This window comes from Crotalus tigris, unplaced genomic scaffold (genome assembly GCF_016545835.1).
Source record: "Crotalus tigris isolate CLP2741 ecotype Arizona unplaced genomic scaffold, ASM1654583v1 scf7180000019935.411523, whole genome shotgun sequence".
In the NCBI taxonomy this organism is placed as follows: domain Eukaryota; kingdom Metazoa; phylum Chordata; class Lepidosauria; order Squamata; family Viperidae; genus Crotalus; species Crotalus tigris.
The window spans coordinates 290,433-309,634 of NW_024097779.1; the positions used below are offsets into that span (position 1 = coordinate 290,433).

Genomic DNA, 19,202 nt, shown 5'->3' on the forward strand with positions numbered 1-19,202 from the left:
ATTAAATATAACACCAATGTTAACACCAATGTTTCACTTTTTTATCCTATTCTTACTATTTTCAGAGTATGGCACCTAACCAGTCACTTAAGACCTTGAACAACATTTGGCCTAGAAAACAAATTAACACAATACTCACTAAAACGTAATATGCTTTTCCTATAAATCAGTGGTTCTCAACCTGTGGGTCGGGACCCCATTTGGGTTCGAACGACCATTTCACTGTCCGCCATTTTTCCCCCCTTTTCTTTGGCCACGCCCCTGGCACTCGGTGATGTATAAGTGGTTGGGGGTCACCACAACATAGGGAACTGTATTATGGGGTCGCGGCATTAGAAAGGTTGAGAACCACTGCTATAAATAATGCTTCTGACACCCATCCCACCCCCATTTTCATTGGAGATATCTATTTTACAGACGAGAATCAGAAGGAAACAACCCTATGCTTATTCACTGGAAAGATCCTCACTATTGATGAGAGATTAATTTCTAATGCAAGAAAAACATTTCACAATGTTTTTTCACCTTCCCATATGCTACCAAAAAGGCTACTGCATTGTTTGCATTTCACAAAGGAGTTGATCTGCAGGGTTCTTTTTTTAAATCAGAAATGGAAATGGAATATGATTACAATATATAAAAATGAGGAAAATTGTTCCATTTCTCCCTCTAATATTGGATTCTCCACTCCCAGAGATCAGTGTGAGTTAATGTCTGGAGGCCCGTTGGGTTGCCATACCGGCATCCAACTTCAGAACTCCATAGCCAGATAGCAGTGGATTTTTCTTCTTATTCTTGTTGTATCCAATCTCCAGTGTGAGTTCATCAGACCCCTGTGTTATTAGTGAGTTGAACTAGCCTTAACACTTAAATATTTGAGTTCTGCATCTCATTTCTCCCTCCCCTAGTTCTGTGTTCTTCGTCCTGGATACAACCCCATTATCTTTGCATAATTTCATAGCTTTTTTCTTGCCTCATTTATTCTTGTTTTCTTGTTTTATTAAAAAAAAAATCTGGAGCAGACTACAATTGCTCAGCCCTTCAAGTAATGCACAGAGGTTTACTATGTCCTGCATCAACAACAATCTTCATGTGGTTTAGCGTCTAATACAGCTCTCTCTGTTGTTCAGCACCCCAAACCACACGCCGTAACTAAAAGCAAGGCAGACCAAGGTGGGAGATGCTTGCTGAATAAAAGATAGGGTAATACAAGAGAAAGCATTCCTGATAAACTGAAAAAGAGCTGAGAAAGAGCAAGAGGCAGCTTTAACACTAACTTATAATGGACAGGTTCTAAATCTCCTCCACAACATCCAAAGCTGAAATCAAACTGAATGCACTTGCAGAAAAGTTGACATTGAGTTTTGCTTTTCTTTAATGAAGCTTTAATAGATGTTTACTACATTTTTGCATTGTAATAATACATTATCTCTTGCTCTATTTATTCTTTTATCTTTCCCATTACACCCCACTACCCCAGTTCTGGCATAAGACCGTATTGCCTAAAACTGGGATGATGTGACTATATTGTTCACATGAGCATGCATGCATGTGCACACACAATGCACACATATAGAGTATTATGTACATAGGTCCTTTATTAACACACATGAAACAGTTTAAACTTACAAGTACCGGTAGTGTGTGTGTTTGTGTAAGTGGTTAGAGGGAGGGCAGATGTCCCAAGCTCTGAGACCCATGTAAAATTCAGCTAAATGAATTGCATGCACAAGAGAAAACATGTGGAACAAGGGAGATAGCAGAAACTAGGTTATGGGAAATGAGTTAAAGGGCAATTTTGTAAAAAAACAAACACTGAATATCACACATCAATGAAGTAACACTGGTAACCTTTGCACCACCTAATTTTTCCATGGTACTACAGGAGGGTTTTTTCACCCCCACAATCCTTTGCAAAACTTGCCCATAGTAGGAATGCTATGCTTTCCCTACAGACTTTTGCAATAGGTCAAAAGAGGATTGGTACATACTTTTCCTCCCATTAACTTTCTTGGGCTTCCCACTACATGAATCCCATCCTTTCACAAGATTTCCATATGAAAGGTGGGAATTAGAAGTCTGATAAATAAATAGTATGGAAGTAAATGAATGAATGAATGATAATCATTGCCATCCTTTTCAGATTTTGCTAAGCATTACTGTCGAAGGTTCCAACTTTCTTTTATACCTTTCATTATTCATTTCCTGCCATTTGCAGCTATTCCTGCAAGGAGCACTAATTCTCTTTGCCCCTCTCCCTCCTCCTCAAATCCTTTATGCTGGATTCATCCAAAGATGTTCCTTTCCCTTCTTTTTCCTGACCTGTTTTTTGTTCTGATTCTCACTGTTCTCGCTGGGAGCCAAACAGAGTGTCTGCAAGGTCTGGTTAAAAAAACCAAAACCCAAGATGGAGGATACAGCAGTTTCATTGAAGCTTGGCCTTCATCTTGACTTCTTTGACTAGACCTTGCAGATACTCTAGAGCCAAACAAGAAGAGGAGGCTCATGGGACAGAATGCCAATTGGGCAAGGAAGGCAATAGAACGGCTATGGATGCACACAGAGATGTTGAAGAAGGCAAGAGAAGCTTTAGAGCAGTGTTCTTCAACCTTGGCAATTTCAAGAGGTGTGGATCTCAACTCCCAGAATTCCCCCTGCTGGGTGGGCAATTCTGTCAGTTGAAGTCCACAGCTCCTAAAGTTACCAAGGTTGAAACACATTGCATTAGAACCAAGACAGTCCTAACCTAAAGACACAAAGAGGGAAGGGCAGGGAAGTTCTCCCTGTGTGCCATCCCCTCCCTGAGAGTTTTTCACCACTCCTGCATTTGCCTTTGCAGAGGAAAAGCCCTTTTCTCTCCATTAATCTTCCCTTTTCATTTGTTTGCTTTTTTTCCTCCATCACTTTTGTGTTCATTGCAGTCGGGGCCAATACTGGGCAAGATCAGCATCCCCACCTGGGACTTGTACAGGAACTGACACTCCGGGAGAGATCAACCCTAGAAAGAGAGACAAAGTGTCAGTGGGGGTTGGGGAGATGGATCCTGGCAGAACGTTACAGAGTGCAAAATTTTGAACCCAGGCTTTCAACTCAGCAACTGTAGGAAACATCCTGTGGAAGTTGGGGACAAAAACTGAAACAAGTTGAACAATCCTGCTGCACTAATTATTCCTTGTTCACAGACTGCCAAGGCTATTTCAGATTCCTTAAATATGATGTCTCTGAATGTAGAAAAGGCAACAAAAAGGTTGCTTCTTTAAAAGCTAGCGAGATGGCAGAGCCCCAGAGACACTTCTGGGCCCCTGGAATAATGTGTGTTCATGGTTCCTTGGATTTCTAACAACTATTTAAGAGAATGGGTGGACTGTTTGCATTAGAAAGGAGATGAAATATACATTTCTAAGAGCCTCAGCTTTTGCAAAAGAGAAACACTCTTGCTTTGATTCCCAGATGGATACATGTATAGGAGCAAAAGTCTCACTTATGTTGAAAGATGAGCACCCAGGTGAGCAGAGATTAACACCAAGATTAACATTAGACCAACAATCAAGAAAACAATATCCCAATCAAGGAAATACCAAGTAAGCTAACAGTAAACAGACCAGCCAAAGAACCATCAAGACCTTTTCCACCACCACTGATAGGGCAAGCCACTAGATACAGGGTAAGCAACCTTGGCTCTTTTATGACTCGTGGACTTCAACTCCCAGAATTCCTGAGCCAGCATGGCTCACCTTGGAAACCTCTCCCTTTCCCTTCAGCATGGGTGGCTCAGGAATTCTGGGAGTTGAAGTCCACGAGTCATAAAAGAGCCAAGGTTGCCTACCCCTGCACTAGAATTATAAAAAGAGAGCAAATCCCATTTTTTACTAGCACTGACGATGTTACCTAGTTTGGATTATGAAACATCTGCAAGAAAACAACCAAATTCAGAGAGCACCAAGGACCCTCACTTAGTTTTCTTCCCTTCCCTTCCCATTCCCCCAAACATGCTAATATAATTTAGTGATAATGAGTTGAAAAAAATGAACTGAAAAAACAAGTAGAAAAAAAATATGAAACAGGCAATGCCTTTTGGGATGAAGTAGCAAATCTGTTTCTAAAAATAATTTCTCCCTTTGTCCAATTTCTTTGGCAGACTTTGACATTGCTTGTTCACTTCTTTATTGTCTTTCTTGAGGCTGAAAATGGCTTTGTGGTCTGTGTAAAGCAAGACTCTGATACCCAATATGGTAGTTAAAATGATGCCTGATGAGTAAATATTGCCCTTAATGAAAGAAAAATGAAACTAGCACATTGAATTATTTTTCCATGACCACAAGACTAGAAAGAGGCTTCTCCTATTTTGTCTTCAAAAATATTAAAAGAAATTCACACAAGCGGACATCTTCTACCCACTACAGTGTAAGAATTACTTCCCAGATTCCCAGATTCTTCACTTGTATTTGCTGTGGCCGTTATGATTGCCCAGTTCCTCCTGCCAAGTTTTCCTGCAGTCAGTTCTGTTTTCCCAAGTGCTGTGCCTCCATCTCACCCTGTCCCAATCCCACTTCCCCGTATGTTTCTGCTACGTTACCAGTAGAGGTCCCACTGCTGGCATTCAGACTGTGAGAGGGGAGTTGGGAGGGTGCGTATGAATCATAACTTCGCACTGACGGGCTGCCAGGGAGCATGCAGGAATAAGATGACGACTGGCTGGCAACTGGGGGCACTGCCTGCTAATGAGTACCAGAGAATATGCAACAGAGAAAGAAAAAAAGGATATTAATATTGCTGGGGAATCAACACCGGTCATCAGCAACCCCCACTTGGCGCTTTCAAGAATTCTGTTGTTCCTTTTAAGTTCACCTGAATAGGGAGGCCGTTGTTGGCCATGGAGAAGGGGGCTATAGGTGGGAGAGAACCATAGTTGTTGCTGAGGACACTTTCTGTATGGCCCAGCATAGCACCTGGAAAAGAGATTTGTGATACAGAAGAGCAGTACCCTTGAGGAAGCAAATTAAGAAATAGCCCACGAAGCTTTCAATAGAATGAGGAAGTGTGTTCTTAAAAACAGCTCAGCTGGCTCATCAATTTCTGCAATGAATGAATAACAGGCATTACCAAGTGATCTTTTAAGTCCAGAATCTAAAGGAGTCTCTCATGGCACCAAAGTTTCCAAAGGATACATGATACCTTGATGAATTATTCTGCTTGGGAAGACCCCAGGAATAGGTGAGGAGTGAATGATCTGCTTGGGGACAGGGCCCTCACCTGACCCTAAAGACTGGGGGAGTGACTGGTAGACACCACTGCCTACAGGGCCAAAAGTGCTGTTTATGATCAGGTGCCCCCCAGTGCCACCTGCTTGACGCCTCTGGTTTCGCAGTTTCTCTTCCCGACGCCATTTAGCTCGACGGTTGGAGAACCAGACCTGGAAAAAATTTAAAAAAGGAACTCTGTTGCCCAAGAGAACAAGGAGTGTAATGGTAGAAAGCCCTGCCCATTTCTCTCTTGTTAAATGGCTACTAGTTCACCTTATTTACCTGGATCCGGGCTTCGGGCAGATCAATTTTTGCTGCCAAGCGTTCACGGGCAAAGACATCAGGGTAATGAGTACGCTCAAATTCTGAAGATTTAAGTTAGAATGTGTCAAGATATTAAAGACATATCCTCCTCTTTACCAACACTTATAGTTCTTAACAAAATATATTTTCAAGCACACATACTCTGCATACCACATTAAAGGTACATATTTCCCCTTGTAACTTTGATGTTTGGATTCAAAAGTACAGTTCTTTCATATGTGATCCTTCTTTCCCTCTAGTTCTCCTTTAGTGACGAGTAATAAAATGGGTATTTTAAAAGGCAGTCTTCCTTCAATATTAGGCCATTATCTGGCCATTCCAGTGTCAGACTTCCATAGGAATTCAGGAAGACTGCAAATGTTATGTCCAGTGCTTCCCATTTACTGTTCACAGCACTCGTCTTCTTTTCTTTTTATTCAAAGAGCCATACTCTTTGGAAGCCCTATGTTCTTAAAAATCATTGCAATGTTTTTCAAATTGGGCCTCTTTAAGATGGGAGGACTTCAACTCCACTTTGAAGGAATTCTCGGTGTTGAAGCCTACACATCTTAAAGTGGCCCAGTTTGAAAAACACAGGTGTAATGCATTCTATGTTTTTGGTACAATGTATGATTTAAAAATGGCATGGCTTATAATACATGGCAAAAAAAAAAAAAAGCAGCTTCGTGCATAGGCTGTAATACAGTTTATGACCACCAGATGGCCATGAATGTCTGTTCGCGTTCCCATTCTCTCTTTGAAACGGGATTGCCAATTCTGGATCTTGAATAATCAGACACCATTACCAGAATGCCTCTAAACAGATGACGTCATTGTTACTTTTTTTTTAAATGCTAATGTCTGGGTTTGCAAAAAAAAAATTATACTTCTCATAGTTATTACACAGCAATATTCTAAAAAAGAGGTTAGAGGAAGTCAGTGAAATTATTATGTATAATCCAGTGCTCTCCAATTTTTCTAATACGATATATGATTTTAAAATGGCATAGCTTATAAAGTGTGGCAAAAAATGCAGTTTGTACATAGGCTGCAATATGTTTATAATTTCTAAATAGCATGACTGCCATCCTACTGAAAGGATTTCCAATACCTTTGGTTTTGCTCAATCAATGTGTAAAGCACCCTGCTTTTAGCAAAATCCTCAGACTCATTTCCTGATATTTTTAAATTAGAACTGAAAAAATTCCTATGTGAGCTTTGAATGGTCATTGCCAGCCATAATTCTAGTTTAGATGGATTGATAACCTGATGCAATAAAAAGCAATTTCCTGTTTCTGAGATCTTCAGGCAATGTTTCTCAACCTTGGGAACTTTAAACTATCTTCCAGAATTCCTCAGCCAGCATGGGGAGCATTCCCGCTTGGCTGGAGAATTCTGGAAGTTGAAATCCAAACATCTTAACTTTCCCAAGATTGAGAAACATTGTTTTCAGGCTTCACCTGTCAGGTGGTTTCAAAAATAGAGCAGCTGTGCAACTGGTTCTCTTGAGCTGTGTGCCTGGGCCTGATGGGTTGGCTACCTCTGTAAGGTGACCAACCGTCTTCCTTTAGGGAGGACAGTCCTCTTTTTGTAAGTTCTCTCCTCCCTTGAAAAGTGTCCTCCTACATTTCCTCCTTTTCGATATTTGAAGATTAATCTGCAAGGCTTTTTTTTTCTCATAGAATGCTCAGAACCGACGTTCCACCACCTTTTTTTGATGGTTTTTTTTCAACTTTTACATGAGCTGTGCTACTCCCCTATTGACTTTCGAAAGCCAATAGGAATTGCTGCTGAGCGCACCAAAACACCTGGCCGGCAAACTTTGCACATGCAAGTTGTCTGTATTATTGTTGCAATGAATAAAATGTTTCTTTTATTTACAATATTTTTTCTTCAATTTATTTGTGTCCTCCTTTTCATTGTAAAAAAGTTGGTCACCTTATACATCTGTGATAGGGCAACAAGTACCTGGAAAGACTAACTAACTACTAACATCTTCATACATCTTTTATCAAAGGCCACATACTAGCAAAGTGCTATGTGTTTCTTTGAATCAGCCCCTTACTGCCATTGCTCAGAATGTATCAGGGCGCATCTACATGTTGGTTTTAAAAACATTGACATTCCCCATGCCTAGTCTGACAACCTTCTGTTTTAATTACCCTAGAAAAGAAATTCCACCCAACTGGGAAATTCCACCCACTTTAGAGCATAATCTCTGTTTCCTCTTTGCCTTACCTTTCTCCAGTGCCTCTATTTGCTCCTGTGTAAAAGAAGTTCTGTTTCTTTGCAATTTGCGCTTCAACTGCAAATGGATTTGGGAGTCATCCAGATCTTGGTTGCTACCACCTTGGGGGTGCTCAGAATCCAAGCTACTTTCTAGCTGCTGACAGCTGTCTGAGGAGGCAGGGTGGAGAACCATGAGCAGCAAAGAGTTAATAACACTCTTCCCCACATTGGTGCTTTTCAGATATACCCAACAATGACAGATACAATGACTCTGGGATATGGGAGTTGAAGTCCTCTAAGACTATAAGTTGTCAAATGGTTTAGGTTTAGGAGCAGAGATGGAAGCAGAGACATCATTTCAACTATTTTTTGTTATTCATTAGCTTTATATGTAGTCTTTATTTATACGATTCAAAGTGAAGTAATAATGAGTTCTTTTTATTTATAATAATAATAATAAAGTTGGAAGGGACCTTGGAGGTCATCACGTCCAACCCCGTGCTCAGGCAGGTAACCCTATACTATTTTGGACAAATGGCTGTCCAGTTTCTTCTTAAAAACTTCCAGTTGTTGGAGCATTCACCGCTTCTGGAGGCAGGTTGTTCCAATGTTTAATTGTTCTGTCAGGAAGTTTCTCCTTAGTTCTAGGTTGCTTCTCTCCTTGATTAGTTTCCATCTGTTGCCTCTTGTCCTGCCTTCAGATGTTTTGGAAAATAGCTTGACTCCCTCTTCTTTGTGGCAGCCTGTCTCACAATGTTATTATTCCTCAATAACACTGTGAGACAGGCTGGGCTGAAAATGAGAGGCCCAGAATAACTTAACTGGCTTTTGTGCCTAACCACTGCACCAAACTGTTTCTCCAAGCCCTCAGAAACATGGTGGTTATTACCAGCACTAGTTTTTACAGGTAGTCCGCTACTTATGACCATAATGGATCCTGACCAGGATGGTTATAAGTCACGATAGTCATAAGGTGGGTTATTATGTGAGTGGATGACATTTTTTTACAGCAATTGTCAATTGAGCACCACAGTGGTTAAATGAATCCATTACTCACCATGGGGCATTTTTCCTGAAAACTGAAGTAAATGCCCATTTTTGGCAAAAACACTGACAATCACATCCACATGGCTGCTAGATACTGCAAACAGCCATAAATGTGGGCTGGTTGCTGAGTGGCCAAAATGTGATCATGGGGTTGGCATTGGAACTTTAAACTTTCACTAAGTCACCAATCACAAGTCGGGGACTACCTACAAATGCTGTAGGAGCCAGCCAAGGCTTCCTTCTGCCAACCAAGAAGACAACAAGAAAATCAGCATCAAACCTGCCTCCACCCCAGTTGTGGATCTGTTTTGTTCGGCATCACTATTGTAGACACAGTATAGAGGCTTAGACTGCTCCCACCAAGCACCCCAAGGCTTTGCATGTAGATTTGGATTCAGTGTGTTTGAGATGGAAATAAATGGATTCAGTGCCACCCTAATTATCCTGAAAAATTGTGGTGATGTGAAGATAGTTAACTTTCTTTGCCGTTTTCTCCTATTCCAGGTTACTCCTCTATCTTGCTCCAAATATTGAGTTGGGGGCCACTGTTAACCACTAGTGGCCAAGCTTCATGCAATGACCAGTTTGTACAATATCTGCGGGAAAGTGTCTTGTCTGAAAAAGGCAAAAGGGAAAATGTAGCCACAAGGTGCTGCAAGATTAGGAATCGCTTCACACTCCTATATTAAACACAACTGCTCTCCTTCCATTTCCAACCCCTACTTTTCTTTCTCCCCTTTCCTCTGTAAGATTAGGGTCCAGTTGAGAAGTGTCCAACTCAACTCTTGTTCTTATCAACTCATCAACTCAGACATGAAAAAAATCTGCATAATTTTGCTCCACCCACAGACCGTGAGATTTTAGTGCAGAATGCAAAGCCTTGCAAAAATTCATAGACATCTGTCTTGGTGTGTTTGAAATTTAAAGGAGTGGATTGTGGAAATTCTTAAGTCTACATCTACAGTCAGGGTTAGTAACTCTGAACGTTTGTTCAGCTCCCCATTAATTTTTGCATGCTCCAAGCAATAAGTAACTGGATCAAGCCTCCATTTCAGCTTCCCACAATGCTCTGCTTTTCAGTTAAAATCAATAGGTAATAGCCATTAGTAGCTTTGAGTGTGAGGGAGCTTCACAGCATTGTGGGGAATTAATATGGTGGCTTGAGACAACCACTTAGTGCTACTTAGAGCACCATTGTTACTTGTCCTTTGTCCATAGTTAGAAAGATCAGACTCACAGAAGGAAGATAGACACTTTTGTTTGGGGCACATTTAGACAAGTGCAGGAAGGGGAAAGGGGAGACCAGCTGACAAAAGTAGCCCTGCAGCACAAGCTCTGATCCTTCAGTGTGTACATACAATGTTACATGCACATTCAAAAAAGGGTGAATTTTGCAGGGTGATGATGTTCTTTGGCTGGTTCTCACACAGATAGGAAGCCTACCATCGACAGACATAGGTTGACTCACCTTCCTCAAAGAGTTAAGCTCTGTTACAGAGGTAAAGAACAACAACAAAAAAACCCAAACCAAAATTTTCCCACCTAAAATTGCCTATATAGATAATCTCTGACTTTGAAAATATATGCACTGGAATTCCTGTATCTATATAGCTGTAGCCTTCTTTCTAGCAAATATTATTTGCTGCAACTTTCTCTTCCAATAAACTGAGTCCAGAAATCTGCCATGGGATCCCTGAACCTCACATGGCGTCTTGCTTCGTCCCCTGGTGGAAAACTGACATTCTCCTCTGGCTTCTTAGCTTCTTCCCCCACCACAGGCCTTTTCTTCTTCCTGTCTGACTCTGTGGTGAGACAACTGTTTATTAATAGTTTATAAGGAGTCACTGAATAATGTGTGTTAAGAAATTGTTAATCCATGACTGCATAATCATAGTGGAAATAGATTCTCCTATCTAGTTCTAATTCACTATAGTGGCAGAACCATCCATCACACACGACACACAAAATATAATGCATGCATAGTGACTCAAGACCAGAAGGGACAACAAACGGGAAGACATGAAAACAGTCTCAGTTTTTCTGGCAGAAAAGTGGTGGTGGGGGGGCAAATGGAAGAAGACTTCATTTCCAGGATAGCGTGTAGGTTTTGTATTGTATCTGGTGTGTATTGCAGGAATCTTGATCTCTCTGAGACAGGAAGTTTTGTTCCTGTTTGGCTTAAAATAGGGGCTGCAGGGAAACTGGTGACAGCTGCTTGAGGCCTTGGAGCCCATGAGAAAGAGATAGTGAAGGGATGGCAACTGAAGATTTGGGGGAACCCACAAGAGCTTAACCTTTTGTCCAAGGGGAGCTCTATCCTGAGCAATGACCTTTCCGTGCTTCTGCGAAGCCAAGCACTCAGATCTCCGCAGGCAATGCAAAGCCACAGCATCAGCCAGAGTGCCTTAATGTGAGATGACATGGCCTTCTCCCTCCCCCTTATTCTTCTAACTGTTTGCAGTCCCTGCAGCAAAGAGATCCAAAATGCCTCGTTGGTGAAGAATATTTCTGCTTGGCTCTGGCCCAGATGTAGGGCTGTCAGGGTCCGTCCTCACCACCCCTGCCACTTCAACCAGCCTCTCCCTCTCCCCCATCCTGCTCCATTCTCCCATATCGCCCTCAGTTCTATTTTTTGCTGAGATATCTTTGCAAAAATGCAAAGGAAGGAAACACGCTTGCATACACCCAAAGGGGAAATGGGGCAGGAGGGTTGCGGGGGAGGGGGTTAAGATGGAGGAGAGAAGGGAAATGAGCGGGAGGGAGGGGGAAAAGGTTTTGAACTGTGTCTGAAATCACCACAAATGGAGAAGTTGGGCAGAAGGAGGACCTCCTGCTTTTATGCTTTGGCAACAGCCATGGCTCTGTGGATGTGGATCATATAACTGGGACTGAGAACATTAGAATAGGATACATATGACAACTAGTACAGCCTTCCCAAACTTGTCAGTTTCCAAGTGTCTTGGGTAATTATTCTCAAGATCTGCAAGTTGTGTTGGCTAGGGATTCTGGAACGTCTGTTCCAGGCTGTCTGAATGCTCCAGGTTGGCCAAACCAATCAAAGGCATTTGGAATTAGACAACATCCATAAGGACATCTATTATATCCCAGGTTCCAAGTGGGCAGGATTGTCTATGGACCTCCAAGCCAGGTCACACAATACAAGCAACTATCAGGTGTGTTTTTAAGAAAATTGACTGTTCTATATATATATATATATTTGCTATGTCACGGAGGATGGAGATGTCAACTCAGCTGCGGGGAAAGTCCCTAGTGATGAATGGGCAGAAGGCCCAATGTAGTACAGCACTACAGCTTTTTATTAATTTTATTAGATGTTCAGTTCAGCTGTTGAATGTTGCAACTTGAGGAAAAGCAATACCATGTGATTTGACCGCCTGGCAGCAATAAGCAACAAGGGTTATTGTGGTTTGAGATGGGGTGACAGCACAGTTTATGAACCGTCTCACCACAGAACCAGAGCAACAGGAGCAACTATTGAAGTGAAAAGATTTTGGAATATCAGCCATAAGAGCCTAATGTCAAGGTCCCTGCTTACCTTAAAGCAATCTCACATTCTGCCATCAGTTTCCCTAGGACAGGGGTAGGCAACCTCAGTTCTTTTATGACTGGTGGACTTCAACTCCCAGAATTCCTGAGCCATGCTCAGGAATTCTGGGAGTTGAAGTCCACCAGTCATAAAAAAGCTGAGGTTGCCTACCCCTGCCCTAGGAGATTACTCTAGAGCAGTGGTTCTCAACCTTTTTAATGCCGCGACCCCAACCGGTCGTAAATTGAGAACTACTCAACTGGTGCAGCACCGTTTGCAGAATGGGACTTTTGGCGGGCTCAGCAGGACAGAAACAGCCTGGACAATTCCTATTGGCTTTTGAAAGCCAATAGAATTAGACTCTATTCAAGAGAGTCTATTCTATTGGCTTTCAAAAGCCAATAGAATAAAAGGAAGTAGCACAGCTAAGGTAAAGGGGAAAAAAATGGCGGACTGCGTTGTTTGGCGACCCCCGTGAAATGGTTGTTCGACCCCAAATGGGGTCCCGACCCACAGGTTGAGAACCACTGCTCTAGAGATTATTGAGTTGGGGGGAGATTATGGATTTTTATACTATGGAATGTTATTGTTTTAATCCACTCAGAATCAATGTGTATGAATTTGATGGCCATATAAGTATTTTTAATAAGTAAATAATTTTCTGTTTTATATTCCATAAAGATAGGTAAGACTTTGTCAGTACGTAAAAAGGTCCTTTTGAATCTCAGTGGAGACTATGAAAAAGTGGAGTGCAAAGAACTATGTTTCTACTGGAATGACTATAAAAGGGACAGAATCAAAAATGTCAAGAACGTAACCATATGATGAAAGCCCCACTCATTTTATATGCACAAAGAGTGATAGAACTTCAGTGGCATGATCATGATTGCCATCTTGAATTTTCTGACTCCCTCCATGGATAATCTTGTCTATGTACTGCAAGGAAGCACAAAGTTCAGTTCTAATAGGCATATCATCTTCTGCAGAAGGGTCCCACTACCTTCTTATCTTATAGAATCTGCTAATGCCCTTAGCTTTGATTTTGAAGTTAGCAACCAAGGTTTTAAACAAAATGCGAAAGGAAGATGAGTAAGTCTAGTATTCTATCTAAAGTTTCTACCTGGAAATAAATGCTCAAGAGGGATGAGAAAGTGCAGTATGCCTGCACATGCAGCTCTCTCTTGCAATGAGAACGAGCAACATGCGTTACTGAAAAATGAGCTTTGAAGAATTCTTAAGAACCAAATAATAGATTGGAAGATATATGAGATACATATTGTATTGACTCATCCATTGGATAATTAGCCTATTATTCTAATTGAAAGTAATTTGAAGTAATCATTTAAGGTTTGCAACATAAGAAAATAAAACGAGTACTAATTCATGATTCCTAATTCCAGGAGACCCTTAAGCCAGGCATGGAAACATCCATTCTCCTTCCATTTTTATCCTTCTCAATCATCTTCAGAAAGGAGAATTCAATGACACATCACCTTTGAAGTTTCATTGTAACATTAAGATTTGCTTTTAATTTGTGATAACTTCTAAATATTGTGGTGTGGTTCACCAGTGTACTCTAGAACACATGTGAAGGGATGCAAAGAAGTGAAGATCTTCAGTTTTGACAGGTAAGAAAGCCATGCTACATTAAACCAAATATCTGCCTAATCTCAGTGGTTATTTCACATGACAGTCAATTGGGGCATAAAGTACCTCCCCTCCCAATCATCTTTGGCAAACTGGGTTTAGAACAATGAGAAGCCACATATGTCCTAATATCCCCACAGCCATTTCCAGCCCCATTTTCGGAGCCTCTAAGGCGTCCAAATACAGACTGTGCAAACCCCATGCTTGGGAATTCAAAGCACTTCTTATCTCATTTGCTCCATTAAGCACTCTTTCTAGAGAGTTTGTCCAAAATGTGAACCACGTTCTTATGAGCTCTTTCCTTAGTTGATGGAACAGTCAATTAATAATTAGACAGATGTGTCTGTGATGCTGAGTGAAAAAAAAAGATTTATCTGGCAGAGATATGGTCTGGGGACCCCAGATTTTTTTGGGTGGTAGGGGGAGGAGAAATGCAAGAGAATTTTCTGCACTGATATTTGATATGAGAAGGGCTGGACAATTTCCCTTTAAAAGCTTACTTGATCAAGAGGAAGTCGGCAGCAAGCTACCATTTACATTTCTACAATGCCTTTGATTGACTCTTTATTAGGCAATTGAAATTGTGGCTCAAAATAGACTCCTGTTGACCTGAGTCATGAGTTAGCAGTAATCCATGCCAAGGCATTTTTGTGCTCTGGTGAACACCAAAGAATACCAAGCAGTAGAGGTGAAACAAATAACTTGATTTAGTTGGAGAAGGCTGTGAGCTGATCTTGCTCCACTCCTGATCTTTGCTGGATAGGGTGATTAATGAAGAAATGTTTGCAGAGAATTCTAGAAGGCTAGAAGAGTTCCAGCTGGGTAGGCTTTATTTAATATCTCCTACCTATAATGAAGCACAGAATTGTCTATTTGGAAGCTAAAGTAGACATAACCCAGGAAAAGCAGATTGGAGAAACAGAAAAATTTCCTTCTGCTTTGTCCCCCTACATTCCCAGATTCAAAGTTGGACATATTCAACTATTTAACTTCTAGGAAACTCAAGGGAAAGGGCAAAACATGTATATATTTGTCTGTACACATATAAACATATATATACAGGGGGATTCCATACCAGGGTTGAGTTGTCCTGTCACCAAACTGTCTTGGTACCACTCCTGACGACTACTCCATGTGCTGTTTTGTATATTCAGCATTCTGCTCTTCTCATACATGCCATCCAACCCCATGGAATGGGGCTGAAGATCAGAGGGACAAGAAGAAGGCTGGTGGAGTCTATAGAAGTCCCCCACCTGTAGGGTTGCAAGCTGCAGTTGCACACCCTGCTGTTGATAAACCTGTAGGTAGGTAGGTAGGTAGGTAGGTAGGTAGGAAGGAAGGAAGGAAGGAAGGAAGGAAGGAAGGAAGGAAGGAAGGAAGGAAGGAAGGAGGTTTTACTAAGAAAATGTTACTATTTTTATAGTTCTTCATATTCGCAATGGGCCTGTAACTCTGTGAGCATATAAGAATTACTCTAGAATAATAAAGACTCAAAGCATCACTTAATTATAAAGGTCATGCACTGGTTACGTTATCTCAGTTTAACAATACCTGACAGTATTATGTAAATTACATGATTTCTGACAAGAGAAAGATGTGGGCTGCTCAAACTGTTTGAAAGAAAGTCCAAATTGAGAAAGAGTGGCAGAAGCAGACCAATGAACCAATATATTGAGTTTATCTAATCAGCTTCTGCAGTTTTGTAGAAAGGAATGGATATCCTTTCTGATTTTGATCTAAAGATCATGGAGTAAAATAGTCAGATATAAATCCTCTTTCCTCCACAATCAGAAGAATTAGAAAAAATATTGAATTGTAATCTGCAAATTATATCTTACCACTCATTTCCCTACACTGACTCTTTATACATAGCTATTATTTATTCTAATTGGTATGTCTGTGGAGATTCTAAGTCATCCAAGTCATGGTTGTCCCAAAGTTGCTTTTTCAAAAGGCAGCTGGATTTTATTTTTCCTTGAAGACATTTCACTTCTCATCCATGAAGAGCTATTTAGGGAATCTTGAGGTCCAGGTAATAGCTATAGTTAGGTACATGGGTGGGGAGTGTTGATGCTTGGTCCTTCATCCTGACAACTCCACCCTGTCCTATATTATGTTGTTTAATGGGCCAACATTTTTGCCTTTGGAAGTTCTGAGTGTTAGTCAAAGCATAGCCAGGCACTCACGAGCACACATAATCACACCCTCACATAAACACTGTTAACATTCAATTCTCTCCCCCCCCCATCCCAGTTTGCCAAGATGTCTGGACATTGGAGTAGAACCTTGGGGCAGGAAACTTAAGAAAGGAAGGAAACTGGTCCAAGCATACATGGCTGGATAAAACTGGTGGATAAGTAAGAAAGAGCAAATGGGACAAAACTGTATATGAATGAAATTTTTGTTAACCATGAATGCAGGACTCAAACTTATATCACATAGGTATTCTGAGATCCTAATGTGACAACAGAAAAATGAATCTGTGTCCTAAGGCAATGCTATATTTGACAATGTCACTTTTACATACCTTTCCAGAAGGGAAGCCTCTGGACACTTGGAGTGAGTCTATCTTCCATGTGAAGTTAAATGTGTTAATTAAGAAAGAAAAGATTATTAAAATAAGCTTTTGAGGGCTCCAATTTTTCAAGGAGCAACAGTAAATTCCTGGAACTAACTTCCTGGGAAAGGGGACAGTTTTCATATTGAGTGATGGCAAAGATCACACCAAAGGTCTTCCTTCATCCGCCACTAGTTGTGCTACAAACTAATTGGCATAGATAGAGTAGAATGGGATAAAAATAAAATAAAAGTCTTATATACCTGATAATAATGGAAATCAATTATAATTCTGCTTACAAGAGAAAAGTAGTGACTCATTAGCACTTCCATTCAATGGAAGTTGCCTCCTGCAATTCAGCATATAAATTTAATAAATAAAATATTGACCGGCAGCAGATCTTTAGAGCCTTAGTGTCGTCAGATATCATTTCTCCTTCAGTTTTTTATTTTTAAAAATACCCACCTACCTTACAACCGAGTGATTTTTGGCGGCATGCAGCACTTGATTAAGATCACAATTGGGAAAACATGTTAAAGTTTTTGTTGCACATTCTTTTGCTCAACTGGGGGGAAAAAAGCAGATGGGAGCTATCTGAAAATCTGTGCTCTTAATCAGTAAGAGCTCTCTTTTTAGTCGCTCTTAATTTTTTTAAAAAATGGAGATCCAGCTACAACTTTTTGAATAATATTGTAAGTTAGTCATTAGAAACCAAAAGCATTCTAACAAAGTTATAAGAAATATATTGAAATTTTGCAGCATGCACTTGTGAGCAAGCAATTCAGCGAAGCAGAGAAATCGCATCACTGCAAAGTGAATATGCAAATAATTTAAACCACATCTTAAAAAAGGACAAAAGAGAAAAAAAAATCAGATTAACAAAAAGAGGAACATACATGAATATGGGACCTTCAATTTTAGCACAACGTGCCCACAAGCCTTGTAATAAAATGAAATATAAAGTTTTAGTCCTATTATGAAATATGCTCTACTTCCAAATATCTCGAAAATAATTTTTAAAATGGAAACCTTAAATTTTGTAGCACCGTGACCAGTTTTTCAAATGTCATTGTACTGCATAACTACAAAAATCATATAAGATCTTTAATTAAATTCAAAAAGTGTTATTAAAATGTCTTTGTATCAAACAACATCCTCCTCTTATTAGCCTACTATCTATGGACTGCAAAAAATCTGGACGACCATTAGATGTAAGCCATGAAGAAGTTAGCATTTTCTTTTTTCTTTTTATAAGACAGAAATCAGCATTTTCTGATTCGCTTTTCTACCACCTGATGATCAGCCAGACTTTGGAGTCCAAGTCTGTAATGCTCAGCCTTGTATACAACAGCAGTCTTGCAAAACATCATTCCAAAGAATAAAATGCACATTCAAGCATCATTTGAAGCTGTATCTTACTTAATCGTGATTTGTCAAATGAGCCACTAATTGACTGATTCATTACAATTGCTCTCCCAGAAAACCGCTTACAAGCCATAACTGCTTGGTATAGTTTGAATAACCACTTGCTAAACTTATCAAATGATATTCTGCTTCAGGGAGCTATATAAGAGAAGTTTAAGATACAGAAATGAGACTCCCAGTCTCTGGATTTTATTCTTCCTCCCCAGATAATCAAATTCTTACATTAATCATTTCACTGTATGTCCATGTAGCATTTAACCACTGTTATTTTATAATATTTCAGAATATCACCACATGTATCCAGCAACCTAGTTTGAAATTAAACACCATTAATCTTTCAGAAGGATTTATTTTGTGCCAAATCTATTCAGCTGATGTTAATTTAAACTTTTTCACTGAATGTCAAAATATCGAGATGCCTCAGTTATTGCCTATCTATCTATACCAGTACTTTTCAATGTGTGGTATGCTTATCACTGGTGGCATTTCGGTGATACGCATATGACGGGTTGAAAAGCACTGTAAAAAAAGTGTAAAAAAAAGCGTAGCAGGGGAATGAGCTGAAGTGGTGGCAGCACTGCGCAGGCTTATGGGAGAGTCAGCTGGAGCTGTGGTGTTGCCAGGGCTCTGCTGAGTGCAGGCTGATTGGGAGTAGCACGCAACCTTGGATAGAGGAGTCAGCTGGAGCTGCACCAAAAAGAAAAGAAGGAGGACAGGGCGAGAGGAGAGGATATAAAAGGAGGAGATTTCAATGGGAAAAGGAGAGGAGATAGAGATAGGAATGGAGAAAGAGAGACAAAGAAGAGAAGAGGCTTCTTTGAGACAAGAAGAGGGAGAGAAGGGGATAGAACAGTGCAAAGATTAAAGTCAGAGAAGCAGGCACAAGTTTCCCATTAAAAGTGTGGTCAGTGGGTGCACAGATAGTCCTCAATCTACGATCACAATTGAGCCCAAAATGTATGTTGCTAAGTGATAAATTTGTTAAATGAGCTTTGTCCCATTTTACAACTTTTCTTGCCACATTTGTTAAGTGAATCACTGCAGTTGTTAAATTAGTAACACGTTTGTAAATCTGGTTTCCCCATCGACTTTACTCTGCAAAAGGGGATCACGTGACCCTGGGACTCCGCAACCATCATAAATATGAATCAGTTGCCAAGCATCCAAATGTAAATCATATGACCCTGGGGATGCTGCAATGGTC

General features: G+C 40.5%; 1 protein-coding gene across 6 annotated transcripts in view; it reads right to left on the reverse strand.

Annotated features, from left to right (window-relative positions):
- Positions 1 to 236: 236 nt before the first annotated feature.
- LOC120317912 (paired box protein Pax-6-like) overlaps positions 237 to 19,202 on the reverse strand; it is a 30,872-nt gene continuing 11,906 nt past the window's right edge. Inside the window, exons 3-10 of one of the 6 annotated variants that reach the window (XM_039364958.1) lie at positions 16,544 to 16,585; positions 15,092 to 15,314; positions 7,785 to 7,943; positions 5,526 to 5,608; positions 5,254 to 5,413; positions 4,849 to 4,949; positions 4,577 to 4,718; positions 237 to 2,998 (exon numbers count right to left, since the gene is read on the reverse strand). In XM_039364958.1, coding sequence (XP_039220892.1) covers positions 2,913 to 2,998; positions 4,577 to 4,718; positions 4,849 to 4,949; positions 5,254 to 5,413; positions 5,526 to 5,608; positions 7,785 to 7,943; positions 15,092 to 15,206 — 846 coding nt within the window. In that variant the 5' untranslated portion in view covers positions 15,207 to 15,314; positions 16,544 to 16,585 and the 3' untranslated portion in view covers positions 237 to 2,912. The remainder of the gene's footprint in view (positions 2,999 to 4,576; positions 4,719 to 4,848; positions 4,950 to 5,253; positions 5,414 to 5,525; positions 5,609 to 7,784; positions 7,944 to 15,091; positions 15,315 to 16,543; positions 16,586 to 19,202) is intronic. The other 5 variants (XM_039364963.1, XM_039364961.1, XM_039364960.1 and 2 more) reach the window with 5 other exon arrangements.